We start from the raw sequence: 18,496 nt of genomic DNA on the forward strand, positions 1-18,496 counted from the left end.
TTTCCTTTAATACTTTGCCTCGAATAAACTAATTATTTTGCCAAAAGGAATAAAATTCTTTTATTTTCTTTTCATTTCTAAAAATCCCATAAAATTTCCGTATTACGTGATTGTTCTCCGTATTATTCCGTAAATTATACAAATCGAAATATTCAAAATGAAACAAATTCAAGCCTTCAACATTGCTTGTCTGAACAATTGATAGCTAAACGGAATTAGATGCAAGGATTCTTATCGTTAGCACAAGTACCGAATTGAAGAATTTTCGCGTTTCAACCTGCGTCCCCGGAGATACGAATACGGACGCTAAAGAGACGAGGTCCAGCCCAGTCACCAGCCGGGAAAATCTCGCCACGGCCTATAGGAATGACAATAGACTGACGGATAATGAATCCCCACCACGACTCCCATGCTTTCCGCCCCTACGGCCTCCCTGCCGACCCCCCATGAAGGCAAATACCCTTACGGAGTGACGGAGATAAGCCGGGGCCCGGTCAGAACAAGTCCCAAACCCCCTTTTATACTCAGACAATTTAAAACCCACAAATGCCGAAAAGGTATTGGATCAAAACTTATACAGTCGATGTTCGTCAATTTTCCTTCCACTGATCTTGGTAAAACTGAGATAGAAGTGAACTATGTTTCAATTTCGTGCCTATTGGAATCCGATATCGGAGAATATAGTTTTTATTGCACTAGAAACGAAAGAATCACTTTCCATTCATTTTCGCTCGTAGTAATGGCGATGAAAAAAAATCAGCGATATTTGCGAAAACCTGGAAAATTTCAGAAATCGGTCCTCACAGTGGAGTCGTGAAAAACGCTCCGGGAAAAGCTTATCAATTCAATTGTGCGGGCTTGTTGGACGTTCGTAGCTTCCGCTGAACCCCACCCCATACCGCAAGCTCGTTTCAGCCCTCGTCCTCTCCGACAAACAGGACTAGGACCGAGGAGGAGGCGCCCACTTAGCGCTAATGCTCCTTTTATTGGTCAAGATTTCAACCGAGAGTTGAATGGATGCTCAATACCCCGATACAACGAACGGAATAAATTAGTACGTTTCAATGGACGGAATGACGTGATTCATCTCGTATAGAATTTGTGCGTTGTGGAATGATTGTGAGAAAAGTTTTCACACAATTAATTTCGCCTTGCTTCGTGTGAGCAAATCACCCGTTTCTGTATTCCAACGTAAATTAGTCAAATATTCTTATTGGAACGGTTTAGGCAACGTTGAATGTTGACAAATAAGAACAATTGTATCGATTTGATGTGGATATACCTGGAACAGAGATCGATGAACTAGCGCGGTATGAAATGAAGGAAAAATGGAAGATTAAAGTTGTCAGTAAAGTAGAAATGAAAACAAATCACTGCGAACAACTGAAAGCACAAAAAGCTGGTGAAAAAAGGAAATTTCCATAAAAATCCCTGGCCGTATAATCCGGATGAAGCTTAGCCTGAATAGCGCGTATATCTAGAAAATGGAAAGGGCGAAAGTGCGTCGGTGACCGAAAATTTTTTGGTAAATGCAAAGAAATGAGAGGCCAGTGTATGTAAATGATACTCGCATGCATACTTCGTTGTACCGCAGATGCGTGATTCAAAATTTTGTTACAACCCGAGAATTCTTCCGACCACGTTGGACAGAAAACTAATTAACTTGGTATTTTACAGATATCGATTATGGTTATTAATATCTTTTTTCTTCTTACCGACTGGCTTTGATGTGCACTTCATTAATTAATTATAGAATTTACGCGCAGTTCAAATTGCCATTTTACAAAGTTTCCCCAATTTTTGTCACAGCGCTGCAAACCATGACATTGTAGTTAAAACTTGTGTAATTACACGAAATGGGTACAAAAGGATAGGTAGGGCAGTGTGCAGAGGCATCGATTTAACGACGGCCGATAAAATTACGTTACATATAATATTTTTATTACAAAATATCCCAAATAATACTTTTCAGTGACTTTTCGTTCGGAGGAAAAAAGTCTGTGCGTACTTTGTTACGAAGGGACTGAATCGATTCGACAAAAAATAGAAGAGCATGTAAGACAGATTGTTTTCCTCTGATGCGTCACTATAAATATGTATGTATATGTATAACAATCAGTACGATAATTAGGAGAAATATATTTGTTATGGCATACACTTTATTGAAACAAAAGTAAAAATTAAAAAATTGCACAAAATAAAATATCACTCTTGGTCTCGCCATAACATAAATCTCATTTTGATAGCGTGCCTCCCTGCCTCCCATCTTTAAGTAGTTAAGGTTTTCAATTTTTGTGTGTACAAAAACAACGTCAAAATAAATTTTCTTACTTTAAACAAACATTTTTAATACTAGAAGTACGGGTTCTCTTTTAATTCACCTTTCCAATAGTCTTACATTGAATAGCCTTCCTTCATCACAATTACATTCACAGTTAATGGATCACGATGACATTATTCAACGTGCTGCCAGATAGATAATTCAAGCATTTTCGCTTGCAGGCCTCTTTTTATTCTGAAAATCAGAGAAAAAAAGTTTTAGCACTGTTTAAAAGAACGAATATTCCCATCAAATTAAACACTTCACTGAAATTCTAGTATATTGGAAATTTTCTTAACAGTGCATATTTTGGGGACTTACAGTTTGTTTAGTAGTCTTTGGATCTGCGCTGGAAGCTCTGGTTTTTGATCGTTCCTGTTCAAGTAGTGCATGCAGAGATGCCACTTCGTTTGTTAATTCGTCACGAATGTCTTGAAGTTTTGCAACCTCGACCAGCACCGATGCTTTGTCCTTCACTGTTGGAAAGATGACATATTTTATTTTCAACTCCTTTTGAGTACAATTTGTAAGTAGTGCAGCAATCATTTCAAATAATGTTAAAATATGAGTTAAGTGCGTTCAGTATTACTTGTATTTTAGGTCATATTTTTTTTATCATTTTCATCATCTTAACAACTTGACATTATTTACTCCAGAGAAATTTCGAATAATGAAAATGATGCGATGAGATTAAATGTCACTCACTTTCCCCTTGAGATAAGATTTCATAGAGCTTCTTATTTCTTTTTTTGACTTGTCTTAATTCTTCTTTCAGTGTTTGAACTTCGTCTTTCAATTGTGCAACTAATTCATCTCTCTTTTCCACCTCAACCCTTAACTGGGCTGAGGTTATATCTTCATCTATTTGATTCTGCCGTGATTTTAATATGTCCTTTTCTTTTTCCCTGGTAATTTCACTAATCGTTTCCTTTTTGATCCTATCAAAAAATTCAACATCTGATTCCTTAGGTTTACAATCTCCACTTTCGGGGGCAGGGTCTGTATTTGACGCAGGTGTTGCCCCCAGGTTGTTGAATTCTTCCAGAGACATTGTAGCTTTTTTGGGCTTTTTGCTGTTCAAGTTTTTCTTTGATTGCTCAGAGTCTTCTTTAGCTTTACCTGTAGTATCCACTTGTGCCTCGTACGCTAGCTTTGACAACAATATCGCCTGATGTAGCTCTTGCTCATATGTTTCCTCGACAGCCTTTCGATTGTCAATAAATAGGGTCTTTTAGTCTTTGCATATTAAATACCTTATTGTAAGTTTATCACAGCAAAGTATCTCTCGGGATTCATGTACAAAAATTACAAACATTCAATAATCTGTGTTGATTTCTACAACAGTAAGAAACTAAATGTAGATATGTTTGAAAACGACTTTTTTTCGCCTCGTAATTGTAATGAATGAATGAAAACTAGTAATATATGTAATGATTACCATGGAATCTTTTTGTTTCCACTGCTCCCATTGACGATCCTCATTGTTTTTATTTTTCTTACCCTGTAAATTGTATACAATAATGTATAAATATAAATATGTAATTAAACTTGTGGATATTGTCAAGTAATTCGCTTACAAAGTGTCGTTGCGACTACAAAACGCATAGTATAGCTCGGAAATACAACTACTTAGTAAATAAAAATTTTCAATTACACTGAAAATAATCGGATAACGTGAATTGTGCAGTTTTAAAATAAAAAACTGAAAACATTCAGAGTATCATGACACTGAATTTTCCCGCTGTGCTTAGTGATAACATTTGACAATTAGTGCCGGCTAAAACAATGTGCGCTTTGGCTTGGCTGTACCTTGCTCTGTTTTTTCTTTTCGTCTTTTTTAGGTTGTTGTTTCGAGGTAGCTGCAGATTTGTCATTCTTATTTTTTGTATTTGCAGTTTTAACGGTCGTTTTCTGGGTCTTTTTTGGCTTGTAATCGTCATCCTCCATACTCAAGACAGCAAATCGTGAAGGAACTGCAGTCGCCATTCTTATGGTATTTACTTGTATTTACCAGGTACGTGTGCCTATGAGAGGTGATTGAAATTGTTATAGAAAATGTACGAGAGTATCTCCGTACTTGATTTGACACTTGAGATTCGTATCGGACGAAACTCTCGCGACTATAAACGACAGTTGAATGTACTTTACTCCTTGCACCTTGCTGTATGTAAATATTATTTTACGCTCGTTCAGAGACGTTGGAATGCACTGAATACGTAGGTATATTTAAAAGAAAAAAGGAAAGCGTCGTAGGGCAACAACAGACCGGAAGTGAAGTGTGAACGCCGATAAGAACAGTGGCGACACAGTATTGAAGGAACACGAACAATCGCCTCGCAACATCAGGGTGGCCAATTGCTGTTTTTCAAATTTTATACAAACACCTGTAAAATATTTATTATTTCACGACACTTTCTAACAAGAAATCATTACTTTCCGTTCAAATACTTCTTTGCAATTATGCCTTTCACCGAAACTGAGTCGCAACCGATAAATCTTCAATTAGGGGGAGTGCCACCGTTACATGCCAGACAATCGTTTGTTACTTTAATAATATTTACTACGTAATCAGGTATTGCCTATAAATACGTCCACGGAAACCGAAAAATTGCAATTATAATAGAAAATTGCACGAATAGAGTGATGAATTTTATCATATAAGGAGGAAAGGCTCTGGAAATTTGGAAAATCGCATGATAAATTTGAAGAGAAAGGTGCGGTGCAACGTGGGGAGTGGTAGGCCTGGTTGAAAGTGGCGAAGCATCGAGTCCCGTTGCATGTCGGGAAAACTAAAATATGTACGTCGGATAAGCGCCGATTGGGGAACTGCATTACCTGTTTATTCGTGAATTCTGGTGCGAAAACGTCACGGTCACACAACAAGTGTAGTAGTGTGGATGGTGCGGACGTCCTGATACCTCGGGACGCTTACAAATTTGGATGTGAACGACTTTCGGTAGATTTTCACGAACGAAGTCAAGGCGGCAAACGCTCGGTCGCCTCCATAAAATGCCCGTGCATACAAACGCTGAGGTGCCTTGGACATTTCTCATTCACGTACGTCTTCATTACCGCTGTACTATTCACCTACCTACGTTTCGCAACATCATCCGAGGTTATCGACCTGATTTTTATACCAGAAACCTTTATTTATCATTATCGTTGCAGAATCAAGACGAGAAACGTAACCACGTCTAGGAAATCCCGCCGTTGGGGACGATCATCTACGAAGCAGAAGGAGGGCAACCCCCCTCCTCCCTCCCCCTGACCCGTACCCCACCGCCCCGAATTACCTCCCCTGCAAACAGTGAATAACTTGACTATTTTAAAAACTGAATAATAATCTAGTATCCCGCTTTTAATCAGTTCAACATATATGTTTTTTGTGCAATCGTGTGCTAATCGTGCACACTTTCATAGTCGCGACCCATAACTTTGCACCGGCCATTGCACCGGATTGTTGTGCATACGCATTAGTCGCATGTAGGGTAAAAATATCGAGGTATCCACCTCATACAAATCTGAATAATAATACTGCAGAAACTGCGCTGTGTTCAATACTTTGCAACTTGTCGTTCAATTGTTCAATATTTTGCAAGCTTTGTCGTATCAAGATAATGACGTTTTTTCTATTTTGAGAGGCATCTTTTTAACGTACTAACTTATCAATATTTCAAACTTGCTTTTTTTTTTACAATGAAAGATTAGCTATAATATGATATTTTGTTCGGTGCAATAAAAGATCTATCAACGTATCACCTTATTCATGAGTAATTGTTCAATTTTTAGATAATCGGCGCGATAATATCATTAAAGTATAGTAGTTAGTTAAAACTTCTGTTGATGCACAAAACTAAGCTGTAACTTGCATGTACAGATGTTGAAACAGCAAGCCTTAGTTATTCAGTACAAATACATCTAAGGAACTACGCTGAAACTATCATATATCCAGACTTGACTTTATGACTGAATACAGTTGAGTAAGAGACGACGTCAAGATGTGCGAACAGACAGAGATCAGTTACTTGGATGGGGATGTCGTGTGGGTTAAACTTGGGGCCTCGTGGTGGCCTGGTCAAGTAACAAGCGTTCATAATTTACCTGAAGATATTCAGGAAGAATTGAAGAAAAAACCTATCATTGCAGCTGTGAAATTTTTTCAAGAGGATACATAGTGAGTTGCTGTTACTTATATTATCTTACTTGAACTTTTATCTATATATGGGAAACTACAAGACTCATTATTCATTTAAATACTGGTTTTCTATAATGTATTTGTCAGAATTGTCACTGTATTGTTTTGAAATATCAGTATAAAATATTTATTGTTTATAATGGAAATTACTAACATGTAAAAATTTTTTTGTACACTACGCTTTTACTTCCTTTACTCTAAGATTAATCATGAATTAAAATTCAGTAATTCATCAATATTATTCATTGTTTCAGCGAATTTGTGAAGAATTATCAACAAATCTACAAATACAACTGCACATTGAAGGATGATTTCATCAAAAAAGGCTTAGGTATGTTTCATCAATTAATTCCATCAATGAATGTCCCATGTTACTCCTATTTACGTGAATTCAAACCCTTTAACTAGTTTCATTAATCGCAGACCATTGAGTATTAAAAAGATACATGCCTCACAACTACCAACTTTAATGGTAGCGATTTAAGATATATCTGTTTTAATAGGCAGACATTTTCTTTTCACCAGATTTCAAATTAAAACCTGATATTGCTAGTTTTCCACAAGCCTCAGCCTCGCTGTTTGAACTTTTTAATTATTATCTGCTACAATACTCAGGAGAATAGCTGTTGACCTCAGCAAAAGCAATCCCGTTCAATGTGTATAACATGAGCTAGCATTTCCTTAAGTACATGAACTTGAAATATATAGTAAATTTAGGAGATCCATCTTATTCTAAACTATAACTAATAATTTCTGTCATTATTCACAGATAAATACCGAACCAAGAGTAAAGATGGATCGAGTTACATGGACAAATTCCCTGGAGATGTGGAAATGGCTGAGAAGTTGACAGGAGGTGATGCAGATATAATATCAAGCCATAAGTTTACACGTCAACAAAAACCAGATATATCAGCTCTGTTTGGAGAAAAAAAGATTCCAAAAAAGAAACGAGATCGTGAAGATGGGAGCAGAGAGAGACGCAATGATAGCGGAAGCTCTTCAGATACGCCATCTAGAAAAATTACACATCCACGATTTTTGAAGGAAAGTGATCACGAGGTTAGAATTCGTCACCAACCACCAAGCCTTTTGTCGACACCATCAAACAGCGGAGGTTCCCCGCAATACACTTGCTATGTGTGCAGCTTTACCTCTTCTCGCCTTAACGTCATTATTTTGCACAACAAAACTCACAGTTCTGGTAACTCAACACCAGTAGCAACTAAGGTTAAAACATGTTCACAACCAAAAGCGAAACTTAGTGAAAGTGATACTCCAAAGAGAAAGTACACGAAGAAAGACAAGGGAGAATCTAACAAAGCCAGAAAAGAGATTGCACCAGAAGCAGGAAAACGAAAGTCCACAAAACATATAGAAAAAGCCAGTAAGAAGAAGAAACCTGACCCACAACTACGTGAAAAGTTGTTGGCTGACTGGCAAGATGAATCTGATACTGAAATGGGCTCTGATTTTAATAAATCTGCTGATACACCATCGTTAGATATTTCTCCTCAAAAATCTCAACGAAATTTCGAGGCTGCCGAACTTCCTGCTCACGAAGATAGTGAAGAAATTGATGAGAATGAGAGAATTCTATCAGAAGCAAAGAAAATACTGAATGAAACTGAATCTTTGTCTGCAATCGCGTTGGGTACAGGCTCACCGGGTCATAAGACAAAAAAAACCAAACCATTTCTTTCAGAAACACAGAGTACTGGTAGAGACGAAAGAAGATCGCATGCTAATAAAAATACAGAACTATTATTGTTAGAGAAAGAAGGTGAAAATCTCAGCTCAGAAACGGACGACAAATTGTCAGGTTCTGTAAAAAGCGACAAAAAGACTGGATGTGAAAAAGATGATAAAAAGTCGAGACTGTCGTGTTTTGACTTTGATGAGGAAGATTTGCCTGAGCCTACGATTCCTCCAGTACGAAAAATACCTAGAGTATTTGGTGACAAAAATTTGTCTTTGAAGAAAGAAATTATCAAAGAATTTGAGATGAGTCAAGCTTTGAAAAATGATCAACAAAATGATGTTAAAAATTACAAAGACCAAACAACAGCGGCTGGTCATGAAGATACATTGAAACATTCTCAAGAGAGCGAAGAAGTTGATCATTCCATTCCAGATTCTGAAACTAGACAAGGAAAAATGGACGTGAATATCTGTGAAACTGAGCTAGAGATTGTTGAAATATTCGAAGTTGAGAAAGAAGAAGATTCCCCGTATGAGGAAACCAGTCTCACAACAAAGTCTGTTGAGTTATTAGCAGAACAGCCAAAGACATCCATGGATATCAACGAAGAACCAGAAAATTCGGCAACAGAAAAAGAAGAACCAGTTTCAGAGAAGATTGAATCTGACATTGGGCAAAGTAAAATTTCATTGGAAAATGTATCGACTGATACGGAGAAGAGTCAATCTACAACTACAATTGACGATCTAGAAGCTGAAGAAATGCAGATGGAAGTCAATGAAACATCACCGATATTAGTTAAGAAGCGTCGTGGGAGGCCCAGAAAGAACCTAATTTCCGATAAGAAGTTAGTTCGTAACGATGAAATTGATAAAAGCAAATCTATCGAAACAGACAAAGTAACACTGGAATCTTTGAATAAGGTTGAGGAGCTCACTGAAGATTTTTTCGTGACAGCACAAAAAACCGAGAATGAGGATACGAAGGTGGTAGATTCTGATGTAGATGTATTACAATTTGGAAGGAAACGTAGGTCTGGCAGGAAAAGTTCGAAAACTGATACAATACTGCTACATACTGATCACAGGACTTCAAATGATGACAGCCAGTCTGAAATTGATGACAAATCATCGACTGTTGAAGAAAAACTTACTAATCCGAAGAAAAGAGCAAAGAAAGGTAGAAGACCTTCAGGATTGCATAAAAAATCGTTAGCAGCTATTGAAATACCGATGGAATTTGATGATAAACTAACAGAAGTAGTTGGAGAACCTGCAGATTCTATGGTAGATGATCAAATCTTGTCAAAGTCTGAAGAGGTGCCCACAAAACTGGGTGAAAACACTGAAATTGATGAAAAGTCGAGTGGATTTGACAAAAAGTTATTGGAGACTTCAGCAGATCCTAGAGAAGATCATGGAATTTCTTCAGAAATTCATTTAGGACTGTCTGAAGAATCAACAGAACCAGCTGTATTGTTAGGGACAGATGTTGCGAAGGAACCTGATTTAGATGATCGGAAAGGTACCGTTGATGAGAAATTAGAAGAATCTACATTGCCAAGTGCTGCTGCAGTTACATCAGAAGCAAGTCGGTCACCGCCTCAATCAATGGATGCTGCAGTCGAATTAATTAACCGTAATTTCCAAGAAAGAACAGAAGTAATCGCAGAAGAATCTAAAATAGATAAACTAGTCACTGAATTTGTTGAACAAAAACCAGATGGTTCACAAGATACTGATATTTCTAAAATATCCTTGGAAACATTGCCTCCAAAAAAGTCACAAATAAAAAAGTTTGAGATGTCGCAAAGCGATTTTTTTGAAAATGATACTCCTGTAGAGAAAATTGTCACAGAACCCGAGCCTGAAAAGAAAATAGATAAGATTGATGAAACGGAAATTGAAATTACGAGAGTTGCTGAAAGTGAAACGGTTACTGAAACTTTGACAGAGAAAGTAGTAGTAGAGCATGAAATAGTTGTTTCACAAGATGAAATCAATCCTTCAAAAGAATCAATGTCAGAAGTAGAAGAAGCTTTAAATTCAGATGGTTTGATCAATAAACAGCTATTAGATACACATCCGGATGTAACAATAGAACGGAATACTGTTACAGATGAGAATATGGAAATCAGTTCTCAAACAGTTGAACAAAGCGATGAAAATGTGAAATTGGATGAAACATTGCAAACAGATGATAAGAATGAATTGGAAATAGAATTGGTACCGGAAGATCATCCGAAAACTACAACTGATACTCCTTCAAAGAGATCATCGATGCAAACACGCTACAAAGGTAAATTTACTCCAGAAACAGGTGCAAAATCGAAGAAAGATAAAGATGGATCAACTGAAGAGAAACCCATAAATACTTTTCAAGAGGCATTTTTAAAAACCTTGCATATCGATAATTTAAAACGTGACAAAAAAATGATCATCGATGAAATTGAAATCACTGTGGGTAGAGGGAAAAAAAGTAAAAAATCGGTTGATAAGAAACTTAATATCGATATGGATAACGTTAATATTGTATCTGTAACTCAAACTGTGACACAAGATGTAGAAAATCAATCGATTGATGGTAAAAAAGTACTAGAAAAGTCTGAAGAAATTTTGCCATCTGAAAATATTTCAACTGTTTCTGCTGTCAGCGATTTCCGAGGTGTAGAAGTAGTTGTGGAAGAAAATACTGCAACTGATATAAAATTGGAAGATGCAAGTGTCCAAGAAATGATTCAACAAACTCCAGAGGTGAGCATTGATGGCTCAACAAGCCCAACACAGCCAACTAAGGTTGATGACGTTTCGAAACTACTGAGTTTAGATGTATCAAAATTAGATGAAACATCTCGAACATCAATGTCCACTCCATCGCCGACTTCTGTAAGTGGAATGCCAGTGAAAAAGCGAGAAAAACCAAGAATCATTGAAAGTGTCTCACTCAAAGAACCAATGCATATATTGAAGTCTAAATTACTTGAAAAAATTCCGTCTAGAGGCACTAAACATAAGTTAGAGCCTGACACTTCCAAACGTGGCGATTCAAAATATAATCAAAGAAAAATCATGAAAATTGAGAATCTACCGTCAAATAGCAAACTGAGGCAAACATTGAAGATATCTTCTCCTCATCTGTCATTGACGCAAAAGTTAGAGGCATTGAAAGCTGAAGAAGCAGCAGGGGCTAATTTAATGGAAACACAGACTGAAAAAGTGATTGCTCAAGCATCCCAAAGTGTTTCTGCCACTCCGGTAACTGAAAAGTTGATTCAACAAAGCTCACAAAGTTTAGCTGACATGGAACTGGACATAAACTCGATGCCTTTTGTTCTGAGTGAAGATGTCTTAACACCAGAAAGTATTGAACAGATGCCTGTCGTTATAACATCTCTCATACCTGCGTCCAGTTCAATATCAACGTCATCTATTTCATTAACACCGACTACACAATTGGTGTCACCAAGCCATGGACAATTTAAAACATCCGATTCATCATTAGAACCAACACCAAGTAAAAAGAAGAGCGGGGTTCCTACAATTTTGAAAACCAAGGCTAAAGCGAAACCAACTATCACCAGCGTAAAAACTATTGTACCCCCGCTAACGGGAGGGGTTAAAGGTTTGAAATTCCAAAATACCCAGACTGGAAAGAGCTCACCGTTAATATCACAGAAAGGGCAACCTGGTAAATATGTGATCGTACAAACTTCCGGAGGTCAACAACTGAGATACAGTGTCCAAGGTAAACCAGGAAGTCAACAGAAAATTGCAATCCCTACAGGAAAAGGTTCAGGAAGTGCACAAATTGTTCAGCAGGGAGGTAAGGTGGTTATTTTAACATCACCACAGTCTGGTCAAACGAAAATGATACCTTTGAACACGTCTAAAACAATAGGAACCAAAATGCAGAGGATAATGACTACGAAGGGTCAAATCTTTGCTCCAATTAGCTCACAAGGTGTTTTAACAACGAAAACCATTATAGCTCCAAAAACCGATATAGGATCACCTACGACATCGAAAGTAGCACCACAGGGACAGAAGATTATTAGTACTCAAGGCTTATCTGCAAAAGGAGTTCTAACTCAGATTCCTGGCGCTGTATCAAAATCAGCGCTGTTAGGGACGCTAACCCAAGGAATCATTACCAAGGGGGGTATTTACACTCCAATAAGTGCAGCTTCGCTGGCAGGTAAAACCATTATCAGTTCGAAAACTTTAGTCACAACCAAGGGTACTACTATCTTATCTCCATTGACATCGCAAAACCTTGTTACGTCCAAAGGAGCTATTTTAGCACCCATATCTCATTCTTTAACTGGTAAAACCATCTTAAGCACTCAGGGAATTGTTGGTTCCAAAGGTACTGTGTTAACACCTATTACAGGTCAACAAGTAAAAGCTATTGCAGCAAAAAGTCCAAGTAAAGGGGCAAAAGTTCAGTACCAAACAGTGCAACAGAAAATGCACTTGCCTGTCTTACAGAAAAATCAGAAAGTTCCAATATCCTCATCACAGATGAGAGTTCTGGGCTCGTTGAAATCACCTGGAAGCACGATACTGCTTCAGAATACCGTAACTGGGCAGAAGACATTGTTAACTGGAAAGAAAATGATCAAACAAGCCCTTGCTCATCAACAAGCTCAACAGCTGCCACTCTTAGCTGCCCAAAGTGGTTCACAGCATGCTTCTTCTGTTTTACCTCAAGGTCAACATATGAAAGGTAAAGTTCTTTCCTCAACACAAACAGTTCAAAAAGTTGTCATACCTAGAACACCAGGGCGTCAATCGAAGACTCAACAAAAGATCGTTGTTCAAAAGATGCAAGATGCTTCACTACAAAGTTCATCACCGAAATTAGTTACAAACGTTTCAAATATTTCTAAATCGTTAGCACAAACAAAACAGATTTCTGGCAACAGTCCAAATGCTACCAAGGCAAGTGCAAAGAGTTACGCTGGAGTCAGAAGCGGTCAACAAAAAAGAAATTTATTGAATGCAGCTCTTAACTCAATATCTAGTCCACCCGTTGCTGCAACTGTTACAAAACCGCTATCACTTCCAACTGTGGAACAAACCGAAGCTGAAAAGAAACCCAGAGCTCAAGAAATGGTCGAAGAAGTAGTTCAAACAGAAGAATCCAAACCAGAAACATCAGCCGTCGAACAAACTACTCCAGTTGTCGAAAAAATTGAAGAACCTAAAGCTGCTGTCCAACCTCAAATAATGGCTTTACCAACTGAAAGTGGTGATGGGACTCAAACTTACGTTTTGGTTACAATAGATGAACAAGGACAAATACAACCATTGGATAACAACACGTTAATGTCCTTGGAAGGTACAACTCAAAATCCTGATGGCACAAGAACTCTATACATAGATCCCAGTTCCTTAGGAGAAGCAGGAACGTTGGATAATATTGTATTACAATTTGACAACGGATGTGTATCAAATCTTCCATCTACAGTCAGTGATTCTTCACAAACAATGATATCAGAAAGTTTCCCAAGTTCTGAAATTATTCAGACATCAAATCAAGATATTTTGGCTGCTGCTCTTGCAAATACAGATTTCCAACAAGAGATCGGACTTCCGGATAACTCCACTGCGAGTGTTATGAGTACGGGACTGACACAAACAAGCCTGATCAATCAGACAATTTTGCAATCTACAATTATCCCACCAACGGAGCCAATTTCTTCACCGGCAGTTCTAGAAACTTCCTTGACTCTGAATCAACCTATTATGACACCACTGGAGGTACCAAGCAACATGACAATGACAACTGAAACTTCAACTTCAGTTGCCACAATTCCGTCGTCGCTAGAATTACCGTTAACTGTCACCAATCCCAATATTGCGTACATTTCAACTGGAGGAACTCAAATTCAAATTCCTGGAAATTCAATGCCAGATATTGGAGAAATAATGGACAATTCAAGTGTTATTAGCCACAGTGAAACTCCTGCCACAACGCAATATTTGGTTTTACCTAATCTGGATGAAAATATAACAATTGAAGCACCGAATATTCAATCTAGCTCAAATTCAACACCGACTGTTTCTTATTCTGTATCGATTCCAGACAATATGGTCTTGGAAACAACTCCAGTTCAAACCACGCCTTCCATGCCAATCATCGATGACACATACGCTGATGATATCCCTTATAGCACGGCTATTCAGACACCGTTAGCTGGAGAGCCAAGTTTTGTTGATGTACCTGTGTCAGAAATGTTAGTTTCAAAAGCTTCTATTGCAACCACAGAAAATATAGTAACTGAAAACATGACTGTGACTTCGGAAATGATTGTTACTTCGGATGAACCACCTGTTTCCTCTCAAGAATCAATACCAGTATCTACTGTTGCGTCACAAGGAATACATGAAGTATCTGTTTCGTCGCAAGATGTTTATACATCTCATGATGTACCTGCGACAACCGAAGAACTCATCTCACAACAGATAGTTGTTACAGCTGAGGAATTAGTTTCGACTCACAATATGCCAATTGTTACTCAAGAGGAAAACCATCAAGAAATGTCTATTCCAATTAAAGATATACCGACGATAGAAATGCAGATTGAAGAACATGCTTCGGAAATTGAAGCTACCAGTATGCCTCTCATAGAAGAATCTTGTACAGTCAGTTCTGAATCGAATATTGAAATACAATCTGAACATTCAACATTTCTAACAACCGATTCAAAAGAAATACAAGCTAGTACTTCGGACGATGTAGTATCACCGAATAAGCTAAACGAATTGTTGGAAACATCCACCGCAGATGAGAAACCGTGCTCTGTGGATGATATTCAAACAGCGACATCAAACGAACAAGATACATCAGTCCATAATCAACCTGACACTTTGCCTGCCAAATTGTTGGATGACACTGAAGCAGAACATATGGATGTTGAACCATCTGTAGCAAGTGTATCTTGTGTTGAAAATAAAGAATCTGTTCTAGAGGTCTCTCAAGCTGGCACAGCATCATCCGAGGAAGAACACAGTCATGAAATAATGAGCGCTGATTCAGAAATAAACTTTGAAGATTCCGTACCAGAAACTAGCGAAGAGAGACCCTCACAATCTTACGAACAATTTGATATTACCATGACAAATGATTCCTTAGAAATTCCCAGCCAGTCAGTAAACAAGTCCGAAAACTCGCCCGAACCTACACAGTCAATACCTTATGAATCAATGGAAATTGATGAAACTAACACTTCTGCAGAGCCTCCTACGCAATCTTTTGCAGATTCAAAGCAAAATGAAGCCACCCAGTCTTACGAAACTTCCGTCGAAACACATGGAAATGCGCCAACACAGTCTTTTAATGAGATTATGCACAATCAAGAAGAGAGAACTTCTGGTGATGAATTGGTGGATGATCAAAGTTTTCCGACTCAAAGTTATGAGGTTGAAAAATTGGAGAGTCTTTCAGAAAATATGGAAACTGATGCTGAAATGAGTCAAGAAGGAAATATACCATCGCAGTCTAACGATATTGGGACAGACGGCATCGGTACTTCCTCAATTTCTACCAATAACTCTGGAGCAAATGAGGATGAAACTGCAAGTTCTTCTTATGTTCCGGAAACACCTGAAAATCAAGAACGAGATCAAGACCAGGAAAGTGCCATCAGTACATCATCTTACGAGATACCACCCTGTGAGGAATTAAATATCGCGTCATCCAGCGTTATTCCCGATACTTCAGTCAGGGAAGAACATACAAGCATTCACGATAATGGTGTACCAGAAATACCAACATCATCCTACAGCTTGAATCCTGACAGCAGCTCGACTCACGTCGACGCTGTTCCTACATCCAGTTATGAAGACCAAGTCATTCTGGAACAAAATGTATCCACTTCGTACGAAGTACCAATTTCTATGCCAGGCTTGGAAGAGAATTCATCGCAAAGTTTTGTCACAGAAAGTTCGGATCATAGAAATGAACCATCCAGCTATTACACGCATCATCAAGAAGTAACGGCAAGTTATTATGAATCTGTTCACCAAGAATGTAATAATTCCAGGCTTGAAGAAGATCCCCAGGAAGAAGTTACAGCTAGTTATTATGAGTCTAATCCCCAAGACATTGCTTCAGAAGCTAGCCAAAGTTACTTTGCACCCGAAGAAGCTACGCCGAGTTATTCCAGTCAAAGTATAACTCCTAGTTACTATAATGCTAGACCAGAATCTGAGGCAACGCAAAGTTTCTATTCTTCCCAAACCTTGGATAGAAGAGAACAATCGTCGCAAAATGTGGAGGCATCCCAAAGTTTTTACCCGGAGGTAACCGAGAACCTAAGACTTAGACAACAGGGTGAGGCAACGCCAACCTATTCTACGAGGTATCCCGTTGACTATACGCTAACTGATTCGCCAATAGAAAGGCACGATTTGGTAGAAAGTTCTGTGCCTGCAACCAAACCAACCGAAAGGTAATATACTGTATAAAAGGTTTGGCATTGTGCCTCCGACAATGATTTATCTATATGAACTTCTCATTTTAAATTCACCTTACAAAGATCCTTGTTTGAATAATGAACTATCAGCCATGATAGAGAGTTGAAAAATAGACTGGAGTCTATTTGTCAAGTGTAAATATAAAGTAAGTTAGTAAGTGGTTGGAGTAAGATTAAAAATAGGTCCTTATTATAATTTATGTATAGGTATGTTGGGGATGGATTCAATCCGTGATAGAGTGCGATATGATTGTACGAGCAGTGTAGATTATGAAGGAATGTGTTTTTGCTGCAGTACCATTTCGATTTCGTTTCAATACCTTATTCAAATAAGTGGTAATTGTAATCAAGTACTATGTGGTTTTAAAGCTGGGCACGAGTCGAAAATTGAAAAAGTAGGCAGAGCAGGTAATTTTAACATTTTTTTTTCCTTTCCTGTGTATGTTACATGTCCTGTTGAATTCATATTTCAGGCAACTTTAAGCTGTGTCGAAACTATTGGCAGTAGTAGGATATCTAAAGACATGTGGCTTTGGTCAGTAAGTACACTCTGAACCCTTACAATCTTTGCCATTCTTTTTAACTATCACAGCATACCCAAGACCAAATGTCTATAGTGTGTTTGCTACTCTAATCGTAGAATCTTTGTTTGTAGTAAACAGAACGTCATTTCTACATAATTGTGCTATATACAGAAAGAGTGAGGATATTCTGTTTTCACATAGAATTACATTTACTACATACTGTTTAAAAAGAAATATTGAACAAAAATGAAGTTGGAGAAGAATAAAATAGAATTTTATTTCTATGAGTGATATACATGGTTCTCTTTCTACCGAAATTTTCTACATGGTTGAAGTTGTTTGACAAGTCTAACCATTTTGAATAATTCGTCTAATTTCAAGTTGTAATCTCAGATTCACTAAACATAAAGTTGAAGTCGAAGAAGAACCATGCGTATCAGGATTAGTGTTTAGTTTGTAGGGTATAGTCAATATGTAATCCGTGTGTTACAAGATAATATAAGGATCGAAAATATAATTATATTATATTCTTTATAGTCTCATGTTATTCGGAATAAATATATTATGTTTTTATTTCTCGTGGCGTTTTCAATCAATCACGATCATATATGTACATATTACGTTGGAATTGGACAAGCAGAAAAAAGTGGAGAAGATATAATTTGCAACTTCACGACTAGCACCAAAAGTTAGAGTTTATCAGGCTTTGGGATTAGCAATGAATGACTGAATTGTTAAAAGTTCCGCAATCATACTTTAGATTTGTTTCTTTATATTTTGATTTCTTTTGCCTTCATTTTTCATGTCTTCTCAGCAAAGAAGAGAGAAGTACTGCACATACGGATGCGGAAATTTGTTACTATGAAAAAAATAAAAATAAATAAACTTGTTACATTTTCTATAAAAGTTATTTGATCAGTCGCGAGATGAGCTATTCGCCTACGAGAATAGCAGAATGCAACTAGAAGTAAAGATAGTTATATACTATGCTATGAAATATATCAGAAGCAATTTGATATTTTCATCACACTAACAATATTACATTTTAAGTTCTACAGTGTGCACGACATACACAATTGTAACTATAAAATAAATATATGAATATTTACATAACTAATATGTAAAATGAACATATGTTTGTTCTCTTTTTGATCCTAGAGTATGCCAATTTTAATAAACTTTATCCATTGGAAAGAAATGAAAAATCGTGTTTTTATTTTACTCGTTTCAGTCTCGTATTATCCACATACATAACATTATCAATTTCACGACCAAG

The 18,496-nt window shown here is 37.4% G+C and overlaps 2 protein-coding genes across 3 annotated transcripts; one reads left to right on the forward strand and one right to left on the reverse strand.

The window, feature by feature from the left end:
• Positions 1–1,919: 1,919 nt before the first annotated feature.
• LOC124184763 (G kinase-anchoring protein 1-like) lies at positions 1,920–4,602 on the reverse strand. Of its 2 annotated transcripts, XM_046574832.1 has the most exons (6): positions 4,478–4,600; positions 4,130–4,344; positions 3,759–3,821; positions 3,026–3,524; positions 2,642–2,796; positions 1,920–2,515 (listed from the first exon to the last, which is right to left on the reverse strand). In XM_046574832.1, the coding sequence occupies exons 2-6, from the start codon at positions 4,304–4,306 to the stop codon at positions 2,483–2,485; spliced, it is 927 nt and encodes a 308-aa protein (XP_046430788.1). In that variant the 5' UTR covers positions 4,307–4,344; positions 4,478–4,600; the 3' UTR covers positions 1,920–2,482. The 2 variants fall into 2 exon arrangements, with proteins under 2 accessions (XP_046430788.1, XP_046430787.1); XM_046574831.1 differs by having other exon boundaries at positions 4,130–4,602.
• Positions 4,603–5,115: 513 nt separating this feature from the next.
• On the forward strand, positions 5,116–18,425 carry LOC124185034. The gene is made up of 5 exons (XM_046575333.1): positions 5,116–5,377; positions 5,489–5,627; positions 6,297–6,494; positions 6,770–6,846; positions 7,285–18,425. The coding sequence occupies exons 3-5, from the start codon at positions 6,319–6,321 to the stop codon at positions 16,674–16,676; spliced, it is 9,645 nt and encodes a 3,214-aa protein (XP_046431289.1). The 5' UTR covers positions 5,116–5,377; positions 5,489–5,627; positions 6,297–6,318; the 3' UTR covers positions 16,677–18,425.
• The last annotated feature ends 71 nt before the right edge of the window (positions 18,426–18,496 follow it).

The sequence above is a fragment of the Neodiprion fabricii genome, chromosome 6, assembly GCF_021155785.1.
Source record: "Neodiprion fabricii isolate iyNeoFabr1 chromosome 6, iyNeoFabr1.1, whole genome shotgun sequence".
Classification (NCBI taxonomy): Eukaryota; Metazoa; Arthropoda; class Insecta; order Hymenoptera; family Diprionidae; genus Neodiprion; species Neodiprion fabricii.